This window comes from Vanacampus margaritifer, chromosome 1 (genome assembly GCF_051991255.1).
Source record: "Vanacampus margaritifer isolate UIUO_Vmar chromosome 1, RoL_Vmar_1.0, whole genome shotgun sequence".
NCBI classification, from domain to species: Eukaryota; Metazoa; Chordata; class Actinopteri; order Syngnathiformes; family Syngnathidae; genus Vanacampus; species Vanacampus margaritifer.
The window spans coordinates 32,307,065-32,327,723 of NC_135432.1; the positions used below are offsets into that span (position 1 = coordinate 32,307,065).

At 40.7% G+C, this 20,659-nt stretch overlaps 1 protein-coding gene across 1 annotated transcript; it reads right to left on the reverse strand.

Moving 5' to 3' along the window:
* Positions 1-328: 328 nt before the first annotated feature.
* LOC144037361 (voltage-dependent L-type calcium channel subunit beta-3-like) lies at positions 329-20,314 on the reverse strand. Its single transcript, XM_077548797.1, has 14 exons — positions 19,947-20,314; positions 15,247-15,339; positions 10,608-10,727; positions 8,954-9,076; positions 8,767-8,882; positions 8,404-8,483; positions 8,299-8,318; positions 8,084-8,161; positions 7,015-7,073; positions 6,806-6,906; positions 6,577-6,728; positions 6,412-6,507; positions 4,972-5,142; positions 329-2,933 (listed from the first exon to the last, which is right to left on the reverse strand). The coding sequence occupies exons 1-14, from the start codon at positions 20,010-20,012 to the stop codon at positions 2,520-2,522; spliced, it is 1,689 nt and encodes a 562-aa protein (XP_077404923.1). The 5' UTR covers positions 20,013-20,314; the 3' UTR covers positions 329-2,519.
* Positions 20,315-20,659: the final 345 nt, after the last annotated feature.

Here is a 20,659-nt window from a genome sequence, read left to right on the forward strand (position 1 = left end):
ATAACCTCTCCCACCCCATCACAGGTTATGCAGTCCTGTGGTTTAACAGATTTTGTATTTATTTTTAGTACAGTTAACCATTTTGGTATAACTCTGTTGAACTGATTGTAATTCAGTATTCAGTTTGAGATGGTGTAAATTTGAAAGAACAAAAACAGGAAGTATTTCAGCACAACCTAGCTTTTGTTGAAAATTCTTGAATGTCATCCTTTGTAATCCAGATTTTTATGCCTTCAGAAAGCACGACTGTAGGTTCATTTTATAGTGCAAATATTGTATGGACATGAACAAATACGCTGAATAAGAAACACAAAATGGACACAAACAATTGAAGTACATAAAATGTGTTTATTTTGTTTGAAGTCATAATTTTCTTAGCATTGTAAATCTATTTTTCAAATAGAAAGCATTCTTTACAGCATCAGGCAGGAAATGTCTCACTTTGTACACCTTTTGATCAGGAGCGGGAAGAGGCGTGTTGTGTCACGCTAGCACGCTGTGGTAGTGTGGTAGATACACGATTAGATTTAGTGCAGTTATTGCATTACAAAGCAACCATCCCCAAAAAGAAGTAGTGCAATTTTTTTCTCTCTTTTTTTCCGCTACTCACACTGAAAAGGAAGTCCAGATGGTGTAAGGCGTTTCATTTTTCAACGTTAGGCTTAGTATTGCATACAGAATAAGACATAGGAAATTAAATGATAACCTTGTAAAAATTGTGCTTCATAAATTGGAAATTAACTGCAACTGCTTCATCAGTTGTTTAATCATTGGTCCACTCGGGCAAAATAGAACGAAAATAGCTAATTGTTGAACTAAGACATGCAGGACATCATTCATCAATCTGATTTGGAGACCATTTTTAGTGGCGGACTTTCAAAGTGCGACGAGTGAGTGAGTGAGTGCCCACCCAGCTCAACTTGAACTTGAGGGAGTGAGTAAGAGTGCTGTTAGTTCTAAGTGGAGAAGGAAACCGCCCCAAAGACGACTATCACTGCAAGACAACGGGCAGAACCAGAAACGATGCATTACTAAAATACTTAACGGTCAAAAGAATCAGAATTCATGCAGCACTTGCATAGTTTTTTTGTCTTTTTTTTCTCAATCATGCTGTTTTTTTCTCTTCAAAATATACATACAACACTAGATACATGTGCGACATAGAAGCAGTAACCAATTAATTCCTTAAGTCAGCTGGTATGGACCCTGTGAGATGCTCGCAGGTTGATGACGTTAATGTAGCACTAAGGAACTTTTCAGCCTTGATAAAATATTTTCATAACTCTTCTGATGAAACATCGACTTAAAACTAGTTGAATGGTACCTTTGCCATAGCCTGAGGGGGTCTGTATCATTTTTACTGGCACGACGCAACTTAGAGGAGGATGGTAGGAACAATGCTACGCAAAAAACTACAAATGTGCTGACTGCTTTATGGCATACGTCAAAAGCTACTCCGGATGAAAGGCCAGTCAATGATCAACACAGGCCCGGATTTCACTCACTGGCGTGAGTTAAAAAAAAAACGATAAAATGCGCTTGTCCTCATGGGAAATGTGGTCTTCCTTCAGACATAACAATGCCGCTTTTGTCCATATGGCACCGCCATAATCAATGTAAACGGTAAGTTCCTTAGTGTTGCATAAATGTCATGTCACAGGCAGGTGCTACAGCTGCGAGTCCTTAGCCGCACGCTTGTCACATGGAGCCGAGGGACACCTGAGGGTCGGCCGCGGTAAAACTGCAGTACGCAAAGTGGGCGCGATGGTTAAGGAGAGAATATCGGAACCCGGGGATGCTACAATCAAAGGATGTGCTACAATCGGACGACAGGGTGGTTCAGGGGAGACACCCTGAGGCATGCAAACGTACATTCTGGTGCTTCATGTGTGGGGACGGGTCAATGTAAACAAGCAATTAGGGCACCAACATTCCTTTTTTTCTTTTTTTTTGTAACGTGTTTACATTCTCTGTGCCCATTAGCTTTTTCGAGGTGTTAGCGAGTGATTGTGCAATAGCAGAGAGAGTCAGAGAGAGATGCGCTGGTGGTGACAGGCATGTACTGCAGCTTCACACTCCCAATGTCCAAAAATGACAAAACGTGGGTGGCAGCGTGTATCCGAAACAAGCGACCAAATCAAGAAGCAACTAAACTAAGTGCCCGTTCATATTTACATGATCCAAAAAAATGCATTAGTATCTCCCATCTGTGGATTCTACAGTAAACATTCCTACATGAATTTCGCCATAAAGATCATTCAGCTCCTGTCCTGGCATCAATGTGCAAATAGTCTCAAAATGATGTTACCCTAGTCACACATGCAACAGTAAAGATACCTAAACATGTTTCACTTTAAGGCCAGTATACTGCACGTATATGGAGACATCCTACAACAGGCAAAGCAGCGCAAGTTTGCCTGAAGACATTCCATTGCAGAGTAGCCCTGTTGACAATCTGCCCGGAGATGTCAAAATGTCCCCTGTGATGCCCTAAAAATAGACCTGGACTTGTGGATTCCTCAGTAGGTGTCCCGAGGCCAAGGGCGGCTGCGCTGGCGGTTGTTCCTCTGGTTGTGACCCTGCCGGGCTTCACTTTGAAGCAGCCTGTCCTGTGACTCGTGGCTGTTGGCGTTATGGCCGCCGGCATGCCCCCGGTGGGCGGGGTACATGCCCCTGTATGTGCGGCCGTGGCAAGGAGAGGCGTACTCATCTTCCTCCTCTTCCTCGTCTTCTTCTCTGCCCCTTCGGCACGGGCTCCCCCTCTGGCCGTGAGACAGGGAGTCGCTGGCCTCGTCCGATGGCATGAGACTGTCCTGCTCCAAGGGGGAGACGGCATCCTCGCCTGCCTCTTCTTCCTCCTCCCCCTCTTCTTCCTCTTCCTGCTCCTCAGCCTCCATTTCCACAGCCTCACTAGGCTGCGGCTGATTCTTGTTCTGGAAGGGCAATAGGAGGATGACTCGCGTGGTACAACTCTACAACAAGTGGCTTCACAGTCACACGTCCTGTTCGTGACAGCTTTTGTCACGTCAATGTTTTGGTGGATGCAAATAAAGGAGGGTGACAAAAGAATGCAAACACCATGAGAGGAAGGACTTACTAAACCACGTGTGATAAAGTAAAGGCATACGAAGAAATAAAAACTGTTATATGTGCACCTCATTTATTTATTCATTTTTACTGCATACCGTGCGTTTGTCTCTTACGGATCCACTAAAGGGATTGACCGCAAACAACATAATTAAACTATTCATTTGTGTGTTTTTTCAAATAACATGAAAGAAGATAGAGACACCATTTTAGCCAAGACCAACTGTGACCTGTGTTCAGGGCATAATAATAAGTTGTAAACATTGCTTTGGTGGCTGTGTTAATGCGCTACACTAATGTGTAATTTGACGGCTTGTGAATGCTGCCTCCATGAGTAAAAACAGAATGGAATCTGTATGAGCGCTTGTATTAAGGGATGGGTATGATTAAATTGTCTGTCAGTCTGTCTTGTGTCTATAGCTACCTAACAAGCTAGCGAGCTAGCAAGCTAGCTAGCTAGATATCTGTGTGTATTTTGTGTGTCACAGACAAGATGAGACCCGGGAACTGGTTTAAATTATGAATAAAAAAATCATATGTGTCCATTAAAAGTGATAAATGATAAGTTTTGTTTGAGTTCAAGTATGTCCTTTTCAACAAAGTGTTTGCAAAGTTTTGTCTGTGTGCACACATTGTTACAACAACGTAACGGTGGAGATGGCGAGAATGGGGAGAGAATTTTGCAGAGTACATTTTACTCTAAACAGAGTCTATTTGGTCCCACTCTAAACAGAGTAAATTTGACACTTAGAAGAGAATAAAATATTCATATTTTCAATGTGTATGAGAGAATTGACATGACAAAAATCGAGTTTTTTTTAACCCTCAGAAACTGAAAGTAAATTTTGGAAGGATTTTTTTTAGTACACTTACTAGTTTATTAAATAAAAAAATAAAAAAAGTTGCGGAACAAACTCATTACCTTCAGTTGGGAGACTCTACCTCCTGAGCTATGCCACTCCTACTGTTTGCTAATAAATATCCAACCCACAGTAGGAGCGGCATGACTCAGGGAGTGAGAGCTGTCTCCCAACCTGAAGTTGTGGGTTTGTTCCTCAAACCCGTAAGTGACTTCATTTTTTTTATTTTTTATAAACTAGTAAAATTTAGTCCAAAAATTTACTAAGAATTCCTGAGTGAAAAGTATTTTTTCATGGGATAAGCAAATTCTCTCATACACCGTAAAAATACTTTGGGTAAAATTGACTCTGAATATTTTACTCTCTTCCAAGTATAAATTTTACTCTGTTAAAGTGGGACCAAACAGACTATTTTTTTGAGGAAAATGTACTTTACAACTTTAAAGTGTAGATGGCATAAGTGTTAGTGTATTGTACACATACTGCATTGTGGTCTTATTACTATTATTGTGTAACAGGAAGTACACACATTCCCGATAGCGTCATGTGCCACTGTGAGAGCTGGCACATTTATGTGGCATGCGTGGAAACGGATCAACAGACAAGAAGGAATAATGAGGAAATTCTGCCAAATGACACGCAAGTTTAGTCATTTTCGGCTCCATGTGTCATTCATTGCGGTCAATTCCAAGTGTTGATTCACTTGAGAACGTCAACTCAAGGAGAGGAGGAAGGATGCGGCGCACGGATAAAACACTGTCATCCCCATGTTGGGCTCAGGTGTTAATAGGTGTATGTGTGTGTGTGTTGTATATACCCCACTACTTACCCCAGCTGGTAAAGCCATCATTCAATTAATTCCTGTATTTCAGAAAATGTTAAGCATGGATGAGCGAGAGGACACACAAGCGAAGACAATTATATCAAAAACACAAGAGTGAGAACTGGAAGACGTTGAAAACAGCGACAACATAACACAAAAGTCTGGACGCGGGGCAGACAAGATCAGTGAAGAGCAGCTCACCTGGAGGCTGGACATGGCGGACGGCGGGGTCATCAGACTCTGCTCTAAAAGAGGATTAAGAGGGGTGGTGCCTGGGAGATGAGTGGCCCGCCAGTACATCTCCAGGTATTCAGCCAAATGCTCACAAGCATCCTCCAGCTGGTTTTCATCCAAAATGACATCAAACAAATCCTAAGGGCAGAAGTGTAATACGAGTAAATTGAAGTAAAGCACACCTATGGCATCACCAACTATCTATCTATCTATCTATCTATCTATCTATCATCCATCCATCATTTTAGGTTGACATTAAATGGCAAAATGGCCGCCCCTGAGTGACAAAAACGGATGGATTTTTGCTGCTTTATTCCTATTTCACAAATGCAGTATTAATCAGCAGTACCGTGTTTAGACTAGTGGGGCTGCGTAGAACATTTTATAAAATTTGACTTGACTTCTACTTTAATTCCATTTAAAGATTTATTATTATTATTTTTTTAGAAATGTGAGCGTACTTTGGGAACTGTAAATGTTAACGTAGCCCTCCTGTTGTGTTTGTTTCTTAACGATGTTCATGGGTCAATCAATGTGACCCGTTCTAATGTTTAATAATCAAAAGATATCACATAAGGCAACGCAATGTTTTTAATATTTAAAAAATTAAAACCGAAGGTCAGGAGACAAAGTTGAACCTGAGTTCCCGGTTACTTTACCCATCTTTGATTGTTCTCAACTATGCTCAATTATCTGAGCGCAATTAAGCTGCAGTTGTGGTCTGCTACAGGTAGTTTGGGTTCATGCACATATTTTCCCAGTTTCCATACCTTGTTATTCATTCATTTGTTTTAGCCCTCTAGTGTCCCTAATCAACTCGTGACCCGCCCTTGTGTTCTACCAAGGGTGGCTCTTTGTTGTAATTAGTGCTCCTGTTTCTGCTCATTCCTTTTTAGAGAATTGATTTCCCTGTCATTTCGGTGTATAATTCCCGCTGTTCTCTTGAGTCAATGAAATATTTATTTCATTTCTGCTCGCCCTGCTCTGCCTTGTGTATTTGGCATTGCCACCACTCATTTTGACAGCTACTAGAATACATGCAAGTATTTCTGGTGGGAGTGACATTTTGGTATTTTTGTGATTAGCAATTACAGAAGCTAAGATATGTAATAACTATAAACTCAGATTTACCATCTTTTTGTCGTTCAAACATCTATGATGGATGCATTCTAAAACACTCCAACTAAATATATTACTGTGAAATATGAATATGGGCTCTTTCCCAATGTGCTGTATATCATTCATTCATTTTCTATACCACATATCCCCATTAGGGTCGCAGTTGTGTTGGAAACGCAGTGTACACCATGGACTGGTCGCCAGTCGAACCCAAACGGTAAATATTTAACCAGCCTGTAAATTTGAGCTCATTCAAATATTCTGACAAGAAATGTCAGTCGAACTTACGGGGGGGCACTGAGTGAGTTTGTCTGCAGCCATCATCTGCACGTTCAGGTGCTTGCTCTGAGACTTCCCCCTGGACTTGATCAGCCGCTGGAGCACCTAAGTGGAGCCAAAAGAGCAGAATTTGTTTCCATGGCGTTAGAAAAGAGAGTTTTTGTTTGACGGTACCTTTGGTGAGGAGACTTTAACGTAGACAACGATGGGTGCGAGGGAGGTTTTGGCGAGCTGTGCGGGATGGTTGATGGTGTCCGCATCCAAGACCACCAGCTGCAACGTTTTGGCAAGTTCAAATATCCTCTCAATCTCACTCTGAACCTCCGCTACAAAAAAACAAAACACAAGTTCAGTCCTTAAACTTTTGTCCATCAAAAATTCCCCTCTTTTAATGAGACTTTACCTAAACTGGAGCGAGTGTTGGACCTCTCCATTATGGGTCTTTTATTGAGGACGGATCTTTTAGCTAGGGACAAGTCGGCAGTGACGCGGGTGATTGAGATTCTGCAGTTTCAAAGGAAATGGCAAAAACATACAGTCAATGCAATATTGTGGGCACCATTGATCAAACCAGAGATACAGCAAACGATCACTTCTCTGACGTCAACTGACCTCCCTTCAAATCTGTGTTTCAGGAAGTCAAAAAGGGCTTTCTGCATCATATCTGTAACCTGTGAGAGAGAGAGAGAGAAAAAAATAATATTTAATGTAACTACTATATTTGACAGTAAACATAGTAGGTTTAGTGCAAATGAGTGTTCATTTCATCAACAAAAGCTAAGCAAAAATAATTTCATCAACAAACATTTTTCACTGGACTAAAGCTAAACTAGACTAGACTAAAACCCTCATTAATAAACAATAACTGGGACTTAATACGTATGCATTTTGTCGACTATTGAAGACAAGACGAAAACATAATTTAATAAAAACTGGACTAAAATCTATGGGACAGTTCATGAACAAAAACGAGATGAAAATTAGATGATTTAGTAAAATCTTGTCTCTGCTAATCTGTCACATGTGACACACAGTGATACACCCCCTTTCAAATCTGCAGCTAGCCAGTGCAACATGTAAAAACATTGGAACAGACTGGAGGTTAATAAAGGTTAAACAAACAAAAGTAAATTACATATATATAAAAAAGGAAATTATAGTTAGCGTAACTTTAATCCAACGGCTATAACGTTCCAACAATAATGTTAATCTGACCGCTAATTAATGTTGGCTAATTTACTAGCTTGTAGCATGGAGCCATAGTAGCCACTTGTTTATATACTGTAATTGTGTGTGAAGTTGTTTTTCATCAAAAAGATGTGAGAACATTTCAGGTGAAATAGTTTCAGATCCGAAATGTTCAACATAATCTGCTGGGCAAAAAAAATACAGGTGTTAAATGATTGTCCTGACAAAAACTAGACTAAAACATTGACAGTTTTTGTTGACTAAAACTAGACGAATAAAACTATGCTTGTTTGGACTAAAATAAAAACTAAAATGCTAGCTTTATAGTCAACTAAAAATGGACTAAAAAAAACGGGATGAGGTTGGCTAACTATGATGAACACTAACAAGCGTGATTGAAACTGGACTAAAAGTGAGACTAAATTTAAAAATGGTGGATAAAATTAACATTAGTGCAAAATGATTAGCCACAGGTTAAATAGTGCATGCTGACCTCATAACCCTTCAGTGACGGTCCGACAAGGACCACCGGCCTCATGGACGGCACCACATCGTATGGAGGAACATGTTCCTGCCACACACAAGGCAAGGTAAAAGTTGAAAGAGATGACAATTTCACAGAAGGGTAGCGGAAAAGGATGGGGAGATAAAATTGGCGAAAAGACAACCACAGAAAATGTCAAAAAGGAGACTAATGAGCAAACCTACCTGTTTTTGCCTCTGTTTTGCTTTCGAAAACAAAAAGGCGATTAAGTTGATTTAGATAAAACACCGGCAGCGGTCTGACAAACAGGCTGCATGTGTAATACTTACATTCACCTGCAGATGGTGGTGTGGTCCTCCAGTTCCCAGTCACCATGTCTCCTAAACTGGACGAGTTGCCCCCTGATTTCCTGCAATGCCAAACCACAATATTACATAAAATCCATTGACCTAAAGAAAATTGAGAAAAAATTTGTACTTTGATACCTCTAATTCATATAAACACTTCATTTGTACTTAATTATTTATTATTATTATAAACAGTGTTTTGTTTAGGTTCCATTCTGGTTTGTTCATTACTGCCCTATTTCTGTCAATCCTTGTACTCTGATACATGCACTGTCTTCCCAGGAGCAATTACTGCCCACTGGTAATAAACCTGATTCTGAAATAACTCGGCAAAAGGCAAAGTACCTCTGTTTCTGCTCTTGCTTGAGTCTCATTGCCTCCAGTCGCAGCGGGCTGGGGATGAATGCGATGTCCGCTCCCTCTTTGACGAGCCGGCCGATCCACCAGTCATTATTGTACTTCTGTTAAATTGACAACTGTTTCAGCATCACACAAACGTGTAGGTGTGTAAGAAGGAATATCAATCACTGACTTCTTTGATGTGCAGGAAGTCTTTGGCATCAAAGTTGACTGCAGCTCCTTGGACAGGACAGTCCTCATCCAGAGCTCCACAGTAACTCACATTTGTCTTTACTGCAAACGCTACAGGTTTGGACTAAAAAAAATAAAAAAGAAGTTGCCTGGTGTGAATAATCTGATAGGCACATATGACAACATGGACTGAGAGTGTTGGGAACTTGGCCCCCTAAAATTATTTACTGCACAAGAAACTCTTTTGCTTCGAAGGAAAAAAAAGCAACATTTAAATTTGCTGAGGAATGCTTTGCGCGATTTGCACCTTTTTTTTTGTCGTTATATTTTAGGATCATTGACGGATTGTCCGATGACCCCCATTTTATGAATTATCACGTGGTGCGACCAAAAGGAAATAAACAATTTGGCACTTTTATTTTGAAATACATTTGAGGAGTTTGTATCATCCACAAGACAGCCAAGAACCCACATGGGAGCAGCTATCAAGTTTGTCTCACAGCTATGTAAAAAAGCTACCACTTTAGTTATGTTGTAGTCATATTTGGACACATTTGGTATGGCCTGAAAAAAAAAACAATATTAATTTGGTCCAACAAATATATTTTTTCATTATAATTTTAATTATGTGGCTTACTAGCTTGTTTTATTTAGATGGCTAATTGATAGCCTCATAACTTCGGTTTCAGTTGAAAATATTATGTGGTCTGACCAAATCAGATCAAATATTTCCATGATAGATTTATGTCCTAAATTGTAGATAATAGTAAAATTGTAAAAACAAAAGACAAAAAAAAAGTAAATAATAATAATAAAGAACTAGACTAAGTGCAATTTCTGCAGAAATTGCATGGAAATTGCATGAATGCTAAGCTAAATGCTTATGAACTAAATCGAAAGATAAATTATGTGAAAATAACAAAGTTTTAACTGTAGTTGAAAGAATAAAAAGAAAACTTGATCCGCAATCTGGTGAAGGCGGGATTCAAGCCCCCACCTCCTGCCTACCGGTCAAAGCTACGCTGAACTAGCCATTGCTGTCATAGAAGAATCTGTGACATGTATGTCAACAGGTATGTAATTGTAGCGAATACATCTATACTGAAAGGAGGCGTTAAATTTGAATTTTGAATATAGAACACAATAATATAGAAACAAAACTTAATAATGACAAATGAAATAAAAAGTAATGGATGTGAAATAATTTGACAATGATTAGTATTTAATGTTGCATTTGTACTAAAGAGCTGTCGAAGCAGGGTTTGAACCCAGGTACTCATTGGTCGCAGGTAACTGCTCTAACTATGGAGCCATTTCTGCCGTTTGCTTTCAGAATTCCCTCAATAAATATTCTATGTGTTTTCATAACAAATTAACCACTGGCTCTAGTAAAATCTTTTCCAACAATGACCCATTATAAAAGAGTCATAAAAAAAGTTTTTGAATGGGTTCTGGAATTTTGTTTTAATGTCAAGTTTGAACCCTTTTCCCATTCTGTATTACATGCATCTCTAATCTTATAAATTTAACAGAATCAATATACAAATCTACTGCACATGCCAAAACAAATAGCAAATGAGCAAAAATATCCAACTATGATTCCAAATTGCCGGGAACAATTCTGTTTCTTGGTACGAAATCAGTGGCTATCGTACCTTAGCTCTGTCGAGCTGAAGTTGTGCCTGGCGCTCGGCTTCACGCCGATACGCCTCGCGATCCTCCTCTGCTGACAGGTCGGAATCCGACGGTCTACTGGTATAGGAATCAGCTGACCCCTGGTGCGAGGGAATGCAAGAGTCTTTATGCAGTCATTTCCTCATTTGCATTGCGACACCAGATCTAGCGTGTGCTGTATTTGGTGCTGCTGTGTTCCTTTGCAGGTGTCTGTTCACCCCAACACGCTCATGAGGGAGCGTTGTGTGTATGTACAGCACAATGTGCTGCTCTCCCACATCCTCTGGAAGACCAAATATAGCACAAAGGAGGAAACTGCTTTCTCTTCTCGCCTGCTTGGCCCCATTCCATCCCAGCATCCCCCACACAGTGCAGTACATATACATCCTTTTTTTGCCCTGTTTATTCTCCAAAGACATCCATTTCCTCATTAGCTAAATATATGCCTACGATCATTTTTCACTCCTAGTAGTTTCAGGACACATCCCAGTTTGGCTTGTGCCGCATTGTGTTGAAAACAACAGATCAAACAAAGACAAACTTTATTTTGTGCTGCAAATGGGTTCAGTATTCTCAAAATTAAAAAAAAAATACATGAAAATGAAATGGTGTTCATCATCTTCTTGGTTTTCACTACAAGACAAAAACTTCAGAGAGCCATCATGTTCCCTACTGTATACAGACACAACTAGAGACTGAGTGACTCCCCCCCAAAAAAGAGACCCAAATAAGGAGATCTGCAAATTAGACATGCTCTGCCCATCTGAAAGCCCATCATCTCGTATCACCAACCAGCTAGCGATCACCTCTCCTCCTTGTGCGTTTGCCTATGTTAGATAACAAGGTCTGATTTCTTGCTCTCATAAGCTCTGCAAAGCAACACTGCACCAGCGCCAGGCAGCACTGGATGAATAAAAGGAGAATGAGGTGGATGATTGGAGTCAACCGTTGGACATATTACTGAGAGAAGACTGTTTACAAGCTCTTAAGAATGGCCATGATTGACAGACGGATAGAGACGAGAGAGTCATTAACGATTTACAAGCGAGATAAGCGTGGTTATCTCGTGGGGAGGTAATAGAATGCGGTGAAGAAATGGCGTGAGATTGGGATGTCTATCATTGTTTGACTAGCACACTGGTTTGACATAAATAGTTCATGCACGCCTAAAATGTAAGAGATTTTTTCCCCCTGTGTCATTTTTAAACAACCCAGAGAACTATGCTACTTTGTTCAATCTTTATTTAATATTATGAAGAAAAAAATGGTTTGTTCCACCCAGTCTCTACTATCTCTCCCGATTGGGCTCAGATGAATATGCTGCCTTCCAGTAAACATTACAGTTGTGGTTTAAGTGGTAATTTCCTGTCTTAAAGTGGAAGTCAACCTTAAATATTTCTTTACAAAAATAAGTTGTATGTGACCTCACTAGTCTAAACATGACATTCTGATTTGTGGAATAAGAGTTATGAAGCAAAATCCAGCCATTTTTATCCATCTCAGGGGGCGGCCATTTTGCCACTTGCTGCCGACTGAAGATGACATTAATGTTGCTCAGGTCTCGGGTAACGACTAATCACAGCTCAGCTTCAGTAAACAGGTGAGATGTGATTGGTCATTGCCTGAGACCTGAGCAACATTGGTGTCATCTTCAGTCGACAGCAAATGACAAAATGGCCGCCCCATGAGGATGAAAAAAGCTGGATTTTGCTGAATTTAATTGTTTATGTCGTTTATGCAGGAGTTATCTGATATTTTATGTGGCCAGAGACAGAACCACTGTCCTTCCTTTGAATGGAATGGGAGAAGCTAACTGTATGTCCTGCACATCTGTTAATATTAGCCAAAGTACTACAAAATGGTGAAATTTATCTTGCCTGGCCAGGAGCTCAGCACCCTTAAACCTTTGACCCTATATTGCCACTGTTCATCACTACCATTGTGCTGATTTTTTTTCAGCCAATAACTTACTCTAGGATACGGGTGTTAAACTCATTTATGGACAGTCCTATATTTTGAACTGCGAATCAGCAGGCATGAGCCCACACGTTTCAAAATCACACAGGAGTGGAAGGTACCAGTCCACACATAATAAGACCCATACATCTCCATGTCATTTTATGTTGACTGTCACAAAATTATCCTTACAGGCCATTATATATAGCACTGACTGCCTGGCTTTGTTAATCAGGGTGTCACCAAGTTACAATAATTTAATATCAAGAGTAGCAAAACTTTAATCCATGAATAGAAACAATAAACAATATAACTATATTAAACCTTGTCTGTGCAAAAATAACACATAAAAGAGGCAAATATAACTATATTAAACCTTGTCTGTACAAAAATAACACATAAAAGAGGCAAAACACAATCACAAGTGTTACTAGTAACAGCAACAAAGCATGATGGGAAAGCCTCCTAGGATTACCGTTGCTCTCTTCAAGTTAGCGTCTATCAGCTTAGTAGTGTGCCTCAGAAGTGGCGAGAATACATTTCAAAATAAGAGTACAAACAGGAAGTACAGTGTTAGCTGCCTTAATCTTGCTGGTTTAACTTCATTTAGTAAGTGTGTCCTATAAAATGTCTTAACCCATCTAATGTACATTTGCTTATTGGTTTTGTTTTGTCTTTTTTTTGGGGCCCATTTTATGTTCACAAACTTGTTCAAATAAACAAATACCATGCTTTTGTATTGTAAGAGCATTCAATTGTAAATTACATTTTTAATCAAATGCAATACGAATATCGTTAGAGGGAATGCTCATCTATTTTACATTGATCCACAAACTGTAAAATTGTGTATGTTCATTAAAATGTTAACTAAAGTGGGCCGGTCTGAGCCCTGAAACTCCAGGGCTGAAAATGAGTCCCAGTCCGGCCCTGGTCATAATTCATTGTCAAAAAATGACATGTGTATAGCTTTCTGGTACACAATGCCATAAATCACAGGGCGTTTGCATCAATATCAAAGTCATGATGTGTCAATTGATCAATCTGAGTAGGAGGAGGAGGAGGAAGGTGGTCTGGAGGAAAAACAAGGGGATGGAATTGGAAGAAAGAAAAGCAGGTGGGGAGAGGAATGAAGGGAACAAAAGCGCCATTGAAAGGTGAAGAACATCATGCTAATGCTACAATGATGAGGGCGCGATGACATTGCTCACGATGTTGGGAGTCATTTGCTGGTAACTGGTCCCTCCCTCTCCGTACACTCCAGTACATGCTGCATGCAGACTGACTGAAGCCAGCCTCCCCCCACCCACATGATGGGAGGCAGACACCAGCGACCTCATCTAATCCCAACAAGCTATTTGCAACTTGTTCCAAAAACTTCTTAGTAGGAGAAGAGACTATTGAAGGCCTAGCAACATTCAGTCCCACTTATGGCAGCATGCTGCTGCAGAAATGAGTCATACGCCACAGCTCCTCCATGGACACCCCACCCCACCACCCCAGACAAGAAACTATCTGCTCTGTTGGGGGAAAATGGCCTCCCTATGCATTCAACGCATTTTGTCAGATCACCTATGGGTGCCACCTCCTGTGTGGAGAGACGAGGTCATGACAGAGGGGTCCGTGTGAGCATGGAACCCACGCATTAAGTCGCCTGAGGACTTTACAGGGAACATTGTGAATATTTCACGCCATTGCAATATTTTCATGCGAGCTGGAGGTTGTCATTAAGCCCCCCCCAACCGCGATCAGGATAACTAATGTTCCCTCCTGAAGAAGGTGTCTGCTCAGCCTTTTTTCCCCTCCCCTTTTTCTTGCAGCTGCCCCACTTCTTTGTGTAAACGCTTCTTGCCACAGAAAACAGAAACAAGTTCACATGTTTGAGCAACAAAGAAAATAGCAACAATATAATGAGTTGCAGTCTTTTGTTAACATTAGCTCAGTAAAACCTCATACCTCCTGTCAGGATCATGTCTCTATAAACGATAAACAGCCCTCCTCCTAAACCGGGACACATCAAATGAAATACACCTTGGAAACAACAAAACCAGCGAATAATAACGAACGGCCTCGAGAGGACATCATCAAATTAGCAGAGATGCTGCACTTCACCAAATCTTAATTTGGGTCTCTTACATGTGCTTGACCCAAAAACTTTAATTACAATTTGAGCCTCTGGAGGGATTTTTCATCTAACATTGCCATATTTTAAAAAGTTGTTGCCCTCCTCCGATCAAAGTAAAAACTATAACTAAGGAGACGTCAATAACCAACAATGCCACTATGTTAAACGTTAACTCATTATGACAAAAATAACACCAAAAATTGACTACTTTAATCTTTTAGAACAGGCAAAAACATGGAAAGGTCAGTCTCCTATGACCTCTTTAGAACCTGAATCTGATCTTTAGATGGCACAAAATGGCCTCCATATAACTCAATGACTGCATTCTTAATCTAAATTCCTCCTCGTGCCAGAAACCAAAGTAGTCTGTAATAACAAAAATGAGTAAAAATGTTTTTGTATTTGTATGTTATGGACCCTCGTGTTTTGGCCAGGTCACTCTGGCAAAAAGAGTTTGTAAATCTCAGTTTGTTTGTTTGTTTTTAACTTGGTTTAACAAAAGTCAAGAAGAAGCGAGCGAAGTAATGGAAATGTTTTCTTACCTGCCGTTTGATGAAACTAGATGTTGTGTCTGAGGAAGTGCTGCCATCCGAACGTTTGAAGCGGCTCTTGCGTTTTGGCAACTTCCTGGGCAGCTGTGGGCAAACATCGGATGAATATTCCAATACTCCTCGACCAATATCAGACATACAGTATACTGTGCTGTACGCTTTGCTTCTTGGGTTTGTTGATGCTTATGTGCAATCCTTTTTTGCAAATTATGAGAACAAGTATTGTGCAGCATACCCCTTATTTCTTACATTATTTTTGTCATTGCAATGGTGATCAAGGATCAGCTACTTCAGTGGGCTGTAATATTTATGGAGCAGCCATGTGAGTGTGCGTGTGTGTGTGTGTGAGTGTGTGTGTTTGTGTGCGTGTGCGTGTGAGTTAGTGGTCATTAATTCACCTGAAACCTATTAAAAATTCCATACCCTTCACTTAAATTGAATACTTCAGAATCCCAATAGTCGTGAAGTTGTCAGGAGACCCGAGGAGTGATCAAAGAAAAGAGAAAAAAGTGAAATCCAGCACCGACCAGACACCACCTACTACACACAGGGTTACAAACAAGAATCTTTCACCAACCCCAGAAGCATATAAATTCCAACAAATTAGAGCGACCTCAAGAGACCAAAGGAAAGACTAAAGAAAGAAAGGAAGGATAGATGAAGCAGAGTGAGATCCACAGACTTCAGCCTCCACCGATTCAGCGACCAGAGGAAGAAGCAGATTGTGTTTGAATTTCGGTATATGCTGGTGTGGTGGATCTGGCATGCATGAAAATCCTCCACCAAAGAAGGGACCCATCGACCCTGGCCAGGACAGGGCAAGCACAACAACCCCAGGGCCCCCCAGGCCTCGGCAGCGCCAGGGCACAACCCCCGGCCGGAGAGCAAACCCAGGAGCCCGGAGCGCCCCCTACCCCAACACGGCCCGCGCCCCCAGCCCAACGCAGCAGAACGGGCCACGGCAGGCCCACCAGGTACCCCATCGGCCCACAGCCACCACCCCCCCGCCCACACCCGCCACCCACCACAGACCATCCCCAGAACCCCCCACCCAGCCACCTGTACTACCGCCCCAAGGAGTGTTTTATGTGCCCTATGTGTCTATTAACAAAGTGTATTGTGCAAAACTAGTGGAGTGAGTTAAGAGGAGTGATCAGCGGGGCCTCTACCAACCCGGCGAGGGCAGGAGGCGCACCCGCCCCCAGCTAGTTAGACATTAATGAAACCAAAATACGTATATAAGACCAATCCGGGGCCACTTAAGTTGTGACGTTGTGTAATACATAAATAGGAAACAATTGATGAACATGACTGCTTTCTTTAAAAAAATAAAAATAAATTCTCTCACTTTGAATTTAATGCCTGCAACACACTCCAAGCAACCTGGAACGGGGCAAAAAAAAGACTGAGAAAGTTGAGCAAATCTAAAAAAACAAACACTTGTTTGGAACATTCCACAGGTGAACAGGTTCATTGGAAACAAGAGGGTGACATGATTGGGTGAAAAAAGAGCCTCCTGAAAAGCTTAGTTGTCCACGAGCAAGATAGGGGTGGCAAGGTTCACCACTTTGTGAACATATACTATGAATTTGGAGCAAAATCTGCTGTCATTCAAGCAATGCCATTTTCAAGGAGACCCTGCTTATTTCAGTAAGAAAATGCCAAGCCACATTCTGCATGTTACAGCGACGTGGCTTAGTAGTAAAATAGTGCCAGTAGTCGGGTTTCCATCCAATTGTTTGGAATTTTTTAAGCAAATTTGCTGAAAATGCGCAAAATGGACATGCGACTTAAGAAGAAGAAGACCAGGAAGTGATGAGTATCAGTTTGCGTTTGTAATTTTTGATAAACCGTAGCGTTTCTTTGCTGTTTTCCATCTAAAATAGCATTAAGCTTCGCTTCTTTAATTTATTCCAAAAAGATTTCTGTTTCCCCTCAAACATACGTTACTTTATTGTCCGACATTGCTTTGGGACTACAAACGTACGTGTGACTTAATATCCGGTCAAAACGTGCGACGTGTGTCCGGTCTTGCCAGCGGTTATTCGCAAAACCTTTTTCCGTAGCCAAAATTCGCATTTTCCTTTTTTCGATATGCTTCAAAATCCACCCCATCTAAGCGTAAAAACTTTTTGGTGAATTGTGGGCCCTTTTTTTTCGAATTTCCATTCAGTTTTATTTTTGCATTTCTTGAAAATTCAAATAAAAATGGGTGGATGGAAACCCAACTATTGACAGACTGGCCTGCCAGCAGTTCAGACCAGCCTCTCATTGAACATGTGTGGCACATTTTGAAGCAAAAAATATGACAATAGAGCCCCCTGGACTGTTGAGCAACTGAAGATTGTCCATCAAGCAAGGATGTGAAATAATTTGACCTACAACGCTTTAACAATTAGTGTCCTCAGGTCCCAAACGTTTATTGAGTGTTGTTAAAAGGAAAGGTGATGTGATAAAGTGGTAAACATGCTACTGTCACAGCTTTTTTTGGAACATGTTGCAGGCATGGAATTTAAGTCAAGTATATATATTGTATATTAAAAAAAAACAATACATTTGATCAGATTGAACATTTAACCCCTTAAAGCAACACTAAGGAAATTTTAGTCTGCGTTGAATATGGCGGCGTCATATGGACAAAAGCGATATTGTTGTGTCTGAAGGAAGACCACATTTCCTATGAGGACAAGCGCATTGCATCGTTTTTTAGCTCACACCAGCGAGTGAAATCCGGGCCACTGCTGGAGCTCTGCATTTGAGCACTCCTCTGAATGGCCACGCAAGCTATCAATTCCTCAATAAACATTTGAAACAGAATGGCTCCTTGCCGCAAGAAATCGTGCTGGTGGAGGGGAGGAGAGGGAACAAGAGAGAGGAAAGAAAAAGAAAAAAAAGTTTGTTCGTTCGTTCAGTTAGGTTAGGCACAACTGTGCAAAAATTTTACTTGTAATTTACACAAGTCTCCGCCAGAACAGATTTTAAGACGGCCAATTGTCATTTATTTTGCCATTACAAATGCCATAATTAATTGCTTTGAATTCATTTGGACAGAATGTTTACTTATAAAGTCTACTTTTGTCACTGTCCCATGGAGAGAAAGTGGGCGTGCGTTTAGTCCACAGAGGCAGTGCGGGGTGGCTCCGCACGTAATGACGTCAAAAAATGAGTACTCGTTTTCTCAGGTTGGGATGGGCTGGTGCTTGGAGAGCAGAATGACCTAGAATTTCTCATAGACGGGTGAATGGAGGAAAACACAACTTTGGTCATGTTTCTGGTGAGGAATTAGCATTTTAACGTGGCTAAAAGCTCCAAAAAGTTGATTTTTCATGTTACTGTCCCTTTCATCACATTATACTGTGTAATATGAAAATATTTTATTAAGGTTGAAAAGTTCCTTAGTGCTACTTTAACGTTCCATATTGTAGTACTGTATATTCAATTGTATATAGATTGAAAAAAATATGCAAATTGTTGTACTGTATTTTGTTTTATTCACGTTTTACACACGTAAATAAACAATAAAAAATGGGGTAGCACGGTGGACTATTGGTTAGTAGCACATCTGCTGCACAGTTCTGGGGTTCAACGTTTGAATCTCAACTTGGGCCTTCCTGTGTGGAGTTTCTCTGGCATCCACATTCCAAAAACATGCTAAATGGAGACTCTATACAGTAGTGGGCATAGGTGTGAATGTTTGTATTTGCCCTGCGACTGACTCTTGCCCACTTTCAACTTGGAATGGCTTCAGCTCACATGTTATACTAATGAGATGGATGGACAATATAAATGATTGCAACCTTTCAGAAGAGTTTTTATGCAAAATAATTTTAATCGCCAAGAGAGCTGTTGTTAGTCCAATTTACAATATTTAACTCAGTACTTTTCAGTCAGCTTGTCCACAAACAATTTCCATTTCTATAACCATCTCAACTTAAATAACTAACTCTGCTGCTTTAGTGCCAGGTTGACAAAGCACTTTTAAGCCCTATCACATAACTGTATATTTGGTTAAAAAGAACTCACCAATATTGCACTTGTTTTGATATTTTGAGATTGAATGAGTCAAGCATTTTGATCACATATTAAGAAAATTTAAGCCATCAAAATCTGACAGTTAACCTATTATATGCTTTTTTTCCCAGTGGCAGTACCTGATTCAAACACAAAACCCAGATATCATCTTGAACCATGTAGCCTCTTTAAGAGCAGCTGAGTGGAAAAGAGCTGCTGTTTTCTTGAACTGCATCTTTCCTCAAATCACAAATTAAGACTGCAAGAGGATGGATGCAGGCTGATATGGCACTTAGCTGTTTGGTTAATAATAATAATAATAATAAAAAGAATAAATAAATCAGTAAGCTTAAATGCCACAGGCCCAGCAGATGGAGGCTACAGGTGAAGCAGATTAACACGGTAGTGTTTGCTTCTTTCACAGTCACAAAAAGACGCTGTAAATGATACACCACAAGCATCAACTGCACCAATATTGTAAAATTGTGTGAAAATATGTCCATCATAATGACAGTCCCTTTAAATAATGCATTTTTTTTTGTCGACCGAGCATCAACTGCAGTTTCCGTGAAAAAAAAAAAGAAGAAGAAAGAAAGTAGCCAAATGCCAAAATGCGACGCCTTCATTTTCAATCATAGCCACAACGAGCCATCCTCGTCGCTTCAATCCTCCCAACCTACCTGGAAATAGTGCGACTGGGGGCCGCTTTCCACAGCCGAGAGCGGGTCTACGGGCGGCGTGGACATGGTGACGGCGGCGGGCACCGCGGAGCGTGAGCGGGGGCGCGGGGAGGAGGCGAGATGCACGCGGACATGGGTTACTGGAGGTGGAGAGAGGCAGTAGGCAACCGCAAGCACATCGAAATCCGCGATGCAAGCGAGCGCAGAAGCCACAAAACGATGGCGAGGCGATCAGTTATCAGAGCCGAGCAAAAAACAAAAACAAAAAAAACAACGACAAAAAAAACATGTGACAGTGGTAGCAGCAAAAGAGAGAAGCTGTAATGACGCGCCTTTGGGACTGAAGCGGAGGCTGCCAGCAGGTCCGTACTAAGTGTCTCAATGCTGGGGGTGTCCACGCTGCTTTATCTGGAGGAAAAATACCTCCACACGGCAATGAAGACATGCCGTTAGAATAATTTACCTTTTAAAATTAAATTCCTTTTGTATATGTATTTATGTATTCAGGTATTTAACATGGCGGATGTGATAAATTGAATATTTGATGATGTGGTTCACATATGGTTTCATAACATCTTTTCATTTCAGATGCTAATATATACTATTTTACTTATTTCTCCTCCAAAATGTAATCTACCAGCAGCACGTATAGCCTACATTACTTATTATACAATTTACAGTAGCCTAAGTGACCATGAATTTGGTACCAAGGC

Excerpts from the sequence above, each read along its gene's own strand:
- LOC144037361 (XM_077548797.1), bottom strand. The coding sequence starts at position 20,012 with ATGTCCACGCCGCCCGTAGACCCGCTCTCGGCTGTGGAAAGCGGCCCC. Across the intron at positions 6,508-6,576 it reads TTAAAGTCTCCTCACCAAAG|GTGCTCCAGCGGCTGATCAA; the intron begins GTACCGTCAAAC and ends GGCTCCACTTAG. Across the intron at positions 2,934-4,971 it reads CCGCCATGTCCAGCCTCCAG|AACAAGAATCAGCCGCAGCC; the intron begins GTGAGCTGCTCT and ends TTGCCCTTCCAG.